This window comes from Pungitius pungitius, chromosome 9, assembly GCF_949316345.1.
Source record: "Pungitius pungitius chromosome 9, fPunPun2.1, whole genome shotgun sequence".
Lineage (NCBI taxonomy): Eukaryota > Metazoa > Chordata > Actinopteri > Perciformes > Gasterosteidae > Pungitius > Pungitius pungitius.
The window spans coordinates 14,953,836-14,966,318 of record NC_084908.1 but is presented as its reverse complement, the minus strand read 5'-3'; the positions used below and the strand labels follow the sequence as shown (position 1 = coordinate 14,966,318).

General features: G+C 43.2%; 1 protein-coding gene across 2 annotated transcripts; it reads left to right on the top strand.

The window, feature by feature from the left end:
• Positions 1 to 271: 271 nt before the first annotated feature.
• On the top strand, positions 272 to 11,928 carry dkk2 (dickkopf WNT signaling pathway inhibitor 2). Of its 2 annotated transcripts, none has more exons than XM_037473226.2 (4): positions 272 to 842; positions 8,123 to 8,273; positions 8,672 to 8,803; positions 10,019 to 11,928. In XM_037473226.2, the coding sequence occupies exons 1-4, from the start codon at positions 639 to 641 to the stop codon at positions 10,267 to 10,269; spliced, it is 738 nt and encodes a 245-aa protein (XP_037329123.1). In that variant the 5' UTR covers positions 272 to 638; the 3' UTR covers positions 10,270 to 11,928. The 2 variants fall into 2 exon arrangements, with proteins under 2 accessions (XP_037329123.1, XP_037329122.1); XM_037473225.2 differs by having other exon boundaries at positions 8,120 to 8,273.
• Positions 11,929 to 12,483: the final 555 nt, after the last annotated feature.

The following is a 12,483-nucleotide window of genomic DNA, read 5'->3' as shown; positions in this document are numbered from 1 at the left end:
CCGGTTTAAATGGTTCCTGAATAGCCCCTTTTTTTGCATTTCATAATGGTCATGTTATGATATGATTTTAATGATGATGCTTTTTGAAATAGCTCGATGGTGATGTCTCGTTGACGCACACAGGTAATAACCATAGAAAAAGTCATTTCTGACTTGTGACTACGGAAAATGTTGTATGTCACAACACTCCCTCTTTATAAGAGCCCCCCCCCCCCCCCCCCCCCTCTCCCTCCCTGGTTTGTGCGCACCCCACTGCCTCGCAGTTAAAAGGGTCAAGCGCGTAGTTAAAATACACAGTGTATAATTTTATAGCCTTTTCCCAACGGGGCACTCCGATGTCGAGACGACAATGCTCAAACAGCAGATCAGATTCGTCCTTTGTTAGTGGCGAATGGGGCGGAGGAAGGATTAGAATCCTATAAAAAGAAAGCATCCGAGATCATAAAACACCCGACTGCAGGAATTAAGGGTTCACTCTCGGCCGGACGCACGCAGAGAGGAAGCCGAAAAGTTTCCCTCCGACCTTGAGAGCATTCGCCCTTGAACAGATTCCCTCCTCCGTGGTTTCGCTTCCACACTGGGCTCCGTGTTTTTTTTTTTTTCTGTGTCGATGGTATATCAGAATTTCTCGTTCGAGGATGCTCGTCTTAACTTGGAATAGGTGGTGCGCGTTGACGGTTCTCGTCGCCACACTGAGGACGGGAACAACCCTGGTACCGGAGGCGCACCCGAAGGCAAATTTCATCAAGCCAGCTCTGTCGGGAGGGACACCGACACCGGCCACCAACCTCTCCGACGCCGTCCACCTCGGGATCACCAGGAAACACAACATGCTTGCGCAGGTAATTTGATCAATTATCATTTTATTATCGACCTACATTTGCCACAAATGAACGAATATGACATGTGTTTTAAATGGTAATAATAATAAGTGATCGAATCCTAAAGTTGTTTCTGGTCCCTCTAATAAACATTTCAACGAAAAAAAACTCTTGTATTTTATTCATTTAACTAACATCATAGGTTTGCCATTGATCGTGCGTAATTGTGCGGCGCGTCCGCACAACTGTTCCTTCACGCAGTACCTTGAGGTGTGAGGGTTAAATGGCTGAATGCCTTAAAATGTCTCTCTCACGTGGGAATCGTTATTGGAAATTGCAGGGATTGGACCCCTCATAAACCCTAATTGCCTTTCAGACCTGACGCCACAGCCGGGTGCAGCGCACTTCGACGGTTAATCATCAATGCCAGCAGAAATGTGAGAAAAAGTTAACACTTTTGGGTAATTTTCTGTCTGGGTTTTAGTGTCATTAAAGTGGTCCAGACGCTCGCTGGGATTATGAGATTCTTACTGGTGGGCCTCTGAGGGATACTCTTACCAACCACTTAATACCCACTCAAAGAGTTATCAATTCCTGCTGTTTCTACATAGTGCCTTATCACTCCAGTTTGAGAGCAAACGTTTGGCAGGTTACGTAGTGGCTGACGGAAAATGTTGTGAACATTACGAGGTTTCATCAAGTTCCAAATTAGAGCTCTGGATTTCCATTGCTTGGACCATAAGTGGATGTTTTAGGGTTTTTTTTTATCCAAAGAGGAAAACAGATACTGGTGGAAAAGAATCATGACTCGTCAGTCAAACAAAACAATGGCAAAGAAGGAAGGCCTTCATTTCCAATTATCACTAAGTCTGTTTTAATTGGACATTAGTCTGATTATGTTGAGAGGTTACCTCCTTCAGCAGCAGATGGCACTGCAACATCTTCATCAGCTGTGTTAGTGAGCTCTTGGAACTGTTTTTTGTGCCTTAATGTCTCACCCTTAACTCTTGTTTACATTAGGCCTGTTTAAGTGTCTGTAATATCACTTTCAGTAGCGATAGTGTTGGATATCTGGGAAGTGCGTAGTGTTGAGAGCAGCGCGTTGACATCCAGCTCAGGCAGCATAAAATTATGAAAAAGCAACTTTCTCCAACCTCAAGCCTGGCCTGCCAGACCTCATTTTAAACGCCTGCTTTACATCTGAGCCATTGCAATAACCGGGAGCGGTTTGGAAGAGGGGGCTGAGGGGAAACAATATGTGAGTGCAGAGACCACCATAATGTTTAAAAAAATGAACATTTCACGGTGCCGTATGTCCAAATGAAGATATGCAATATTTATTGCAGAATGGAGTGTATCTATACAGTATGTGTGTGTGTTTGTGTGTGTGTGTGTGTTCTCGCTACCGGGAGGTTTTCCAGAGCTGTAAATGAACAGCCTCATGCAGGTTGGCCTTGGCTAAATATGAAATGTAACGCTGGCAAGTAAACCTTCAATGACCGCCTGTCTCTCTATGATATAGAGTGGCCATTTGTGAGCAGAATGAATCACAGATAACAAGTCATCCCTCTTCACAGGGCCATAATGGCAAAGTGTGGTGTCTATTTAGTCTAGGAGCGATCACAGGGAGTATACAACTGCAATCACTCTGCTTTAGAATTTTTTTCAAAATTATGATAAATGCCTCGCAACAGGTTGCATAACGCAAAACCACACATTACTGAGTCGTTTTCTCTCTGAAGTGGTTCACAGCAGGCACCCCGACATATTTTCATCTTTTCGTCTGCAATTATGACGGGAATTACTGCTGATTAAAGCTTGGGTGTAAGTTTGGAAAATGGGCATGCGTCGACTCAAATATTTCCTCTGGCATCTGCATTACGCGAAACCACAGAGCCAATATCCTGTAAGTAAATGCACGGTCAAGGCGTCGCGCTGTTGAGTGGGTTTGTTACAATTGGTCGAGGAACAGTTGACAGATTTTCAAACCTCCAGAGGCTTTGCATTGGCCTCATGATGTTAGTGTTCGTAAGCTCGCCAGTTATTTGGATGATAATATTCCTAAATCACCACAATCGCCCTTTATCGTTTTATCCCTTCATTTCCCCCGACCTTTTATAAGACATAAGGCAGCTTGACCTCTTACAGTTGAAGATTAGAAGTAGATGAAATCTCCCCAAAAATCTCCCTCGGTGGTTTACTTTCAAATGCAGCAAATTATGCAGGGAGAGTCCAGTCTCCCTGTGGAGGAAAGCCGACTGCAGCGGGAAGCAAGGGTGTAATTTGGTGATTTACCCATCAGATTATAAACGCTGCTCTAAGTCTTAGTTTACTTGACAGCTTAATGTGCTTCGGTACCCTGTAGCCACTGACATCGTCTGGCGATAAAGCTCAAACGAGCCACACGCGGACCCGGGGGGGGGGGGGTCAGGTTCCGGGCCTCCCTTTGCCCCCGTTCAGTCGGGTTTCCCTGTCGTCTGACCCCACTTTCGCGTCAGTAAAATCGGAGAAAACCAAAAATGCGCGCCTCTCAGACCGCGACGGTCCGGGGGCTCTTGGGTGGCAGCGCTGTCTCCCTGGAAGAGAACCAGAGAGAAGCGGATAGCGCGGGGCAGGCAGCGCCCGCCACCGTGACCTCGGGACCCCACGAGGCAGCCGACGCCGCGGCGGCATTGGCGCGGGTTACGTGTCTGTAAAACATCAGCAGCCCGTCAGTCAGCCATAGCTAGTGGCTTTTAGCTAATTCAACGCAGAGATAACTTTAACGAGCGATCTCTCGGGGCTCTGCCTGTAAAAGTAGCGCCACGTCCTTTCTCTTTCTTTCTGTGACCTGAGGGTGAACGTTTAGGGATCCTAATGAGCTGAGAGAAGAGGTGTGAGTGCTTGTTAGCGCCCGGGCGCAGTTTTGGCTTCGGGCCTCTTGTCCTGTGGCATTTCCACTCTGTGGGTCCCCTGGGTGCTGTGAGGGCCCTCCACTGGAACCATTAGGGGTCTACCACGGCAAAATCCCGCTTTAATGAATCAAACCTGTCCATGAGGAGGGAGACCTGTGCACCTCTCATTTCACAGGATTACACATTTTATAGCGGCACAACTCTCGGATCTTTTCCGCTTGCCTTTGATCGTCTCCGAAAAGTCGCGAAGCCTTTCCTCATGTATACTTAACTTAAGGAAGGTCTACTTTTTTGCAGGCTTTGGATTCTAGCACTCAAAGGGACATGCCCATAAACACATGTGTTTTGAGTGATGAAAGGCGCCCAAGCTGTGTTTGAAGGCATGGTTTGTACGAAGTGACTTGTGCGCAGCCATCCCCGTGTTATCTGATACCGGCTGTCTGTGCTCTCAGGGCATGTGCACAATGTTTATTCAGTGACATCGTTCATTCGGCACCATTAACAGTTTTTTAGGTTCTGTGCTTGATTTCTGAAGGTCAAGTAGGCTCAAAAAGCGTGGATGTTTGCGGGGAGAGTGAAGAAAGCCCTTCCCTCGGCTTCATTGTAGTCTATAATGATAATGGAAGTAGAGGCCTTGCTTAACAAAGCCTCTGGCGCTCATCCAGGATTCATAGAACCGTAGTTACATACGTAACGTTGTCCAGAAAAGGGGGAGGATTGCAGTTTGTCATTCTGACACTTTTTTGGTGGAGCAACGGAACCCTGGAATTTATCTCTTACTTTTGCAATTAGGGTAATAGCTAATAGGTAATAAATGCTTAAGAAAGCCACACATATATGCTTTGTATTTATATCACCATACCAAAACCTAATTCTATATTTGAAAGGACAACTTGGTTTAAACACAAAAAAACCGCTTTTTTTTTACAAAGTGAAACATATGGTTCAACCCCCTTAATCCCAATACCTTCTATAAAGTCCCTAGATATGAAACCCTCTAACTCCAACTAAACAGTCGAGACAATAGTTTGTGTTTTTTTTTATGTCTTACAGTGCACTTCCGTTGAATTATATCATTATATCACTTTGGAATGACTACCAAGGTAAATAAGGGACCCAAACACCAGGGGGGATGTTTCAAAGCCCTGTATATCCGGCTGTAAATCCCTTGTAGATTGATGCCCCTGCACTTTTAAGGTTCTTCTTCAAAGCCACAATGCTTCACCAGCACGAGAGCAGCACGAGACAGGGCCGGGGGGCTTCCCTCATGGCTCTCCGTCTGTCTCTTCCTTTATCATCTCACCAGCATACCAGGAGAGGCTGCAGTCTTCAACCCGCTTCCTCTACGGAAACCAAGGCTGCGCTTTAATGTGTGATGGCTGTCGAGGGGAAAAATAAGGGAGCAACATAAAAAAAAAAGGAAAAGATGTGAGATAAATGAGATGCATCCAAAATGAAACCCCATCCCTCAGAAGTTGGGTATGAGGCAATTGAAAACATGACGAGATAAGGCGAGATTATCAGCCGTGATTTTAGGGGTCTGCCTTGTATCATTGGGTTTCAAAGGGCTCTCTTTGGGAAAGAGACTCGATGGAAGAGGTGAGCCCGGTGCTTGCTTCTTCTTCTTCTTCTTCTTCTTCTTCTTCCACCCCTCCACGTGCACTACACACTGTAACCGATCCATTGCATGAGGTTCTGCTGCACATGACCATGTACATGTTTCTCCAAAGGAGCAGTTGCCATAAAACAGGCTTCCCGATGAGTTTTGGAAGTTCATTCTTGACTTTTAAAATAGTTTTCTATTCAAATCCCGATGTTCTTTCTTCACTCTCTTTGTGAGAGTTAAATGAGCGGATCAAAAGCCATTTCATGTCTTTACCGTAGAAACAGAGCTTGAGCTGGAGATGATTAGTTTGAGCTATATTTTTCGGGAAGGAGCAGTGACTTCTTGGACTCTGGAAAGTTGCAAACAATCAGCTCAACCGTTGTTTGTCAAGAAATAGTTGCACTTTGTAACTTCCTCTAGAACCACATATTTACACTTTTGCATGTGTTCAATTATGAATTAAAAAAAGGAGAAAAATGACCTCACCCAGTGAGCTTTAGAGCTGAAAGGTTATTTTTACTTCAGTAAAGAAGGTCAGATTTTAAGGGCTGCTCCAGGCATTTATATCCCATTGATGACGTTCATTCAGCATTATATTTTGCCTGAAAAAATGCCCATGTCATCTAAATATCAAGTGTTTTGTTCAATCTCTGTTATGAGAATTCCCCAAATACTAAGACCACCCGAATAACAAGTCTTATATTCTTCAACTATTTCTGTTCATCTACAACCACAGGACCGGAAAGTTCTCCCTACAACGCGTAAACTGGGTCGCTTTGAAGTGAAGCCTTTGTGTATTGTGAGAACAGCTCTGAACTCAGTAATAATTAGGAAATATTTGGAATCCATTAAACACCAGGGCTTTGTTACTTTAATCAACACATTAGGCATCTGCATTATGGGAATCTGTCATAATGATGGATGAGGATTCAATTTAACATTCCTGCTCATTTTTCTACGTCTATATCATTGACTCCATGTGTTTCCAGGTTTAGAAAGTCAATGTGGCCCCCGTCCAACGGGGCTCACATTGTTCACTCGGCTCAAACAAGAGCACATCGTCGGGGAACAACTTCCAACGTGCTGAAATATTCATTGATGAGTTCATTTTATCGTGTGAAGTGCGTTCGTGTTCTGAGCATGGCAGCCGCTCCCTTCCTGCTGACCATTACGTACCAAATGGAGTTTGCTATTGACTCTGGCTGGAGGGGTTTCACTCCGATTCAAGCCTCTGTCTTGTTCCTACTCATGTTTATTGTTCCATGCTTGTCAGCGGTAAGCCACACTGAATCACATCTGTCAGTGCGATGCCGACTCAATGTGGTTGTGGTGCCGGTGGTGGTGTTCCAACCAAAATCGTTGTTCTAATGTCGCTCTACGCTGGACGTAATTAACAATCCGTCCATATTTTACTAAGTGTTACTGATCTGCATATTTGAACGTGTCCATCCATGGTAGCAAACATATAATAAAAGAGAAAAATGTGTAAAATGTTAGAAACATCTGCGACCATTTGAGAGACACAGTGACATTTATTTTGGTTTTCTTGAGCCAGAGTAATGATGCTTCTTTGGAGCTCTTCAACTGGGGAGTTTATTCCCTTGTGTACCAGCAAAGTACCAGTGAATCCTCTCATTGGTGCATACAAATGCTGTGGAAAAAGCAGATGTGGTTTCAATTGTTCTCCTCTCTGCTGTGTGTTAGTTAAGGTCAAAGTCATTTTAATGCGCCTACACAAAATACTTTTAGGTGTGCTTTGTTGAACAACAGAATATGACTCAACCTTTTCTGTGTAAACACAAAAATACAAAAGCAAAAAAACAATTTCAAATTGACTATGAAGGAGTATGATTAGCTACAGTAATTGCCCCCCCAATTATGTATGTAGACTCATTAAGACGCTAAACACTTTTGGAGAAGACAGACACTCAAGTGGTCTTTCTTGGAAATTGTGATAACTGCAACAAATGACTGTTAATCCCTACAATATGTCGTCCTCTAAAATGCAGTGAGTGAGAATATCCAACATATTGTCCCACTTACCCTGAGCGAGGTGCAACTGTGCTGCACTGTTTATAGAACGCAATAAGAAGGAATGCAGTTATTGTGTTATGTCTGAGGTTGAGGTTTGCAGGGTTGTGACCAAATAAAATCCACCACCTTCCTTTAACAATGTTATCCTGGGTAACTCAGTACTATGGTTATCTGTCCTTGTCTGGTACATAGCACTTAACACCTCATGTCCCATCTGATTAATGGAGATGTCGATGGAGATAACTCAAAGCTTTGCCACAACAAGAACATCCACTGCCCAGTAAAAATTGACTATTCCATGACGTTAGAGTTAACAGTTTGACAGGATCTTGTGTGTGTGTTTCATATTGTTGTATTACTCACAAGCAAATATGTAATAATTCACTAGAAGGGTATTTGTGCTTTTGAACTAGACCTGCTCGTGCACTATAAAGCCACAAACATTGATTAAAAACACGACTGCACATGCTGATATGCACCTTTTGACATCATGCGAGCAGATGGACGCATTTTGGCAGCAACATTGCACTGAATGGGAATCAGAAGCCATCTATTGCCACATATGTTACACATAGAGGAGTTTCTCTTGTCTGCCGGGGTTTGATTCTAACCGACAACCTACTACACGTCACGTCACGTCACGCTCAATTAGTCGCTTTTCCCTGAAACTATGCACTTTACCTACACATGTTATAAAGTGATAAAATGATAAGCGTGTGCTTTTACATTGCCCCGTCTCTTGAAAACAATGATTTTTTTCCCAGCAGGTGTATCCGTGCAGCAATGACAAGGAGTGCAGCGTGGGAAGCTACTGCCACAGCCCTCAGCAGGCTCCCTCACGTTGCCTCAGTTGCCGCAGGAGGAAGAAGCGTTGCCATCGGGATGCCATGTGCTGTCCCGGGAACCGATGCAGTAACTGTACGTGTCTGAAGAAGCTTTCAGCGTATGCAAGTTTTAGTCATTTTGGGACTGCAGGACACCCTTTAGAAATTACATCTCTTGTCAGTTGCAGGTATTCTGGGGAAAAATTGAATTGTATTAAGGTTACAGTGAAGTAGCCAGTTCATTTAAATAATATTCAACACATGCTTATGATTGAATCCTATTTTTGCGAAACGGTTGGAAACCAGCGGTCCCAGTTTAAACAAAGCCTTTGCAGTAATAGCTTTTTGCTTTTGCTGTTTCTACTTTCAACAAAAGCTGCTGCCACATCACTTTTGACAATCTCTTAGGTTGACTTGTTTCTTGACAAATTATAGTAGCTATTGGTTTCCGTCATGTGTAATCTCTTTTTTTTATTTTAATCCTGTCCACAGACATGTGTGTCCCCATCTCTGAGAGTGTGCTCTCGCCTCACATCCCAGCTTTAGACGAGCACAACAAGCTGTCCAACAAAGACCACAGCTGGAGGAAGAGTGGGAAGGGACATGCCAAGCATTCCCTCAAAGGTGAGATTATGTTTAAAACATGTCCACTGGAAACCCTGCTCTCTGTTGTTTGGTTTCTCAACTTTCCTGCTGACGATGGCAGAATCTCTGTGTTGTTCACTGTCTGCCCGTCCTACACAGCTCAATGGGCGACGCCAGTTCCCAAACTATGTTGATAATTGCACCTCCGCTAGTGTGTCAGTGTCTGTGAACCATGTCACTGAAAGCACACACACACACACACACACACACACACACACACACACACACACACACACACACACACACACACACACACACACGTGTGTGATGCACTAGTGTAAAACCACAGAATGTGGGTTTGGCGTGATTGTAGCTAATAACTTTCTGAGCCCTCTGCTTAGTGTTCATGGCACCTGATATAAGTCGACGTAAGGGCCTATTCATCAAGTATTTTGTTTGTTTAACGAGACACTCAAATTACTCAACCCTGAATGCGCCCTAAAGACAGCAGGCTGCAACGCTACAATCATTATGAAGCGAGCAGCACTACGCAAACTTCCAATAAATAAGACCATTGTGTTTTATTTGTGCTTGAGTCAACCCCACTCGCTAAATCATTGTATCATAATGGACTTGAGTAAGTTGCAGCTTGAGACAAAATCCGGGGTGTTAAAGCATCAAACGAGCAGTCAGGCTGATACTTCAAACATACTTTCAGCAAAGTGGGGTTTTGTCAGCAATAGGAACAACTGGCTGAAAGGACAAAGCTTTTGGCAGGAGGTGAAGCACATTTAAAACACGGCATGACTAAATGATACTAATTGTGTATTCTTAAGAGCATTTCTCACATCCTGCTAAGAACATCGGTCTCAGACCAGATGGGACGATATGGTTAATATACAGCATGAGCAAATTGTTTTCTTGATTTATGATGAAAGCTTCACGCTTTTCTTTGGTCTCTGACATGGCCACATGTAACACAAACTGAATTGAAACGCGAAGAAAGGGATGCATAAACTTATCCGTATGGAAAACCTAACAGCTTAATGAGCAATAATCGTACATTTCCTGTGCTTTCTTTTCTTAACCGAAAGCACTATACAGCGAAACTCCAAGATGCAAGAAGATCTATAATTTCATGCAGGTCTGTTTCGTCTCTGACGAAGCACTTGGTTCTGTGTTTTCTTCTGCTCGGGCTCCACACACTGTTTGCACATTGTTCCTTCAGCACTGTCGCTCGTCCTCCTCTGTTAGGGCACGACGGCGACCCTTGCCTCCGTTCATCCGATTGCTCCGAGGGCTACTGCTGCGCCCGCCACTTCTGGACCAAGATCTGCAAGCCGGTGCTGAGACAGGGCGAGGTGTGCACCAAGCAGAGGAAGAAAGGCTCGCACGGCCTGGAAATCTTCCAGCGCTGCGACTGTGCCAAGGGCCTTTCCTGCAAGGTGTGGAAAGACGCCACCTCCTCGTCCAAGTCCAGGCTCCACATGTGCCAGAAGATCTGAGGAGCGGGGCAGCTGCGGGTCGGCGTAGAGGCCTCTGTCTCCGTCTGACAGAGGGAGGTTTCAAAGGACGGGTCGTGGCTCCGGTTGGAAGGGAGTGAAAGACAGAGACTAACTGAGAGGAAGAACAGACTGTGTGAGTTCGAGCCCGCTATTTGGAGCGTGAGTGGGATTGTTGTAATGCGTTTGCTGTGAGTGGCCCATCCCTGCACACACACACACAACCAATGCACCCTCACACACACACACACACACACACACACACACACAAGAACACGCACCCACACACACACACACACACACACACACACACACAAGAACACGCACCCACACACACACACACGTCATGGGTTTGTTAGGTTAATGAGCTCACAAATCTTTTTAGCCATTCTTGTGACATTCAGGGAGCCGCTTGTTAGCCCGTATATGCTGTGATAGGTGTAACAGACGTAGCACTCTTTTATCATAAACTCAACTTATACTATTTATAGACAAGCCATATTTTACTGCATGGCACATTCTTTACCAAACCCCAAAGTCAAAGTCTGATATGGGTTTTTTATTACTTGATCCGCAATGACTTCTCTGTTTTTTCAGAATTCAATATCTCCATCCACTTAAATTGTTTGTTTTAAGTATTGAGAAATTCAGCAATGCAAGACATTGACATACCAGTTATATTTTATGAGGAACATATTCCATAAACCGTTCACTGTGTAACGGCATCCTGAGACTTCAGTGCACGCATAATACTCTTAAACCAAAAAAGCAAAAGAATATTCCCATCAGTGATGAGATTCATCTGGGACAGTAGCGTGCCGACATTTTTTTCCCACGAGAAGAGAGATAAAGTATTGTGGTCGCCATGGAAACCTTGTTTGATCTGATTTGATAAAGCTCAGATCTATTGTGAAACAGCCGGGTGGGTTAGCACAGTTTGCACAGAAGTGTAAGGATACCGTGGAAGGGAAATTCCCCTTTTGTTTACAAAGCCAGTAATGGATCGGAGACGTGAGAAGAATGATTGAAATGAATCATGAATGGGATGTTGATAACAATCAGCCCTGTTTATCTTTTTGTTTTTTCAAATACAACTGCATACTTTCCACTCATGAAACACGGGCCAGTTTTGTGATATCGGAGGTGAACCAATGCTTCAGTACAACTTAAACATCCCCTTGTTACATAACATATCCAACATGATATCACATTTGCCACTTTTTGCTTTACGGTCTTAGAGCATTTACTCCACATCATTTGTAACCATTTAAAATATCAATAAGCTCTAATATTGTAAATAGTTTGGAAACAATGAAATGTATTTAAGACTCAGTGTATATCGTGTACATATGATAAAGATATGGTTCTTAACATTACAGCAAAATGATCTAGGTGAGAACAGAAATGACGGATTAAATGGGAAGAGCACAGTGGGGTGGATTCAAAATAATGTTGTTGTAATGATAAAAGCTCTGAGTATCGCCAGAGGAGACAAAATCGAACGGATATTTGGAAGAAAAGAGACAAGCACATTGATTCCAAGAATTGTTTGTGTAAATGGTGTCCAGATTTATATCTCTTTAAATATTGTCTGTGTTGATACTTTTGATTTGTTTCGCGTATTTACAATGATGAATGAATAAAAGAATGTATTTTGTATCATTTGTTGAACTTGCCTGGTTATTACTTGAGTTGCTTTTTTATGTATTATGTTAAGTTTTTAAAGTGTAAACCCTAGAGGTAAAACCAAATGAAGATGACATATATTTTCTATGCATTGGTTTTAGAAAGATAAAATGAAAACAAGAAAAAAGTTCAGTCCAAATCAACAGACAAAGTTCTAGGGAAAATAATTTTAGTGTAGCTGACCTGGAAGAAGCAAAATATGAGCCTTTTAATTAACATTACCCACAGAGCTGAGTGACTGGATTGACTGGGCCTCATGATGAATGTATATCTCAATGAATAAACATTTTATAAAAAGAAAAAAAAAAAAAATCCATAGTGTTAAAAGTAGCAGTTGCACTGCTTAAGCATGATCTAATAATAGAGCTCTTGTAATAGTGAGATTATACGGCAGCATGTTAATTGACCATCTGAATTAATCATCGTTTTAAATATGTTTTGGAAATCCTAAAACAGTCCAAGGTCACTTGAATCAGACTTTGTAAGACCCATCTTAAACTGATGCATTATAGATCCAACAACAGTACGCTC

What these genes read in the sequence shown, in the direction of transcription:
- dkk2 (XM_037473225.2), top strand. Translation starts at nt 639, where the DNA reads ATGCTCGTCTTAACTTGGAATAGGTGGTGCGCGTTGACGGTTCTCGTC. An exon ending in CGGGAACCGATGCAGTAACT is followed by an intron (nt 8,274 to 8,671) that starts GTACGTGTCTGA and finishes TCCTGTCCACAG; the next exon opens with ACATGTGTGTCCCCATCTCT. An exon ending in TGCCAAGCATTCCCTCAAAG is followed by an intron (nt 8,804 to 10,018) that starts GTGAGATTATGT and finishes CTCCTCTGTTAG; the next exon opens with GGCACGACGGCGACCCTTGC.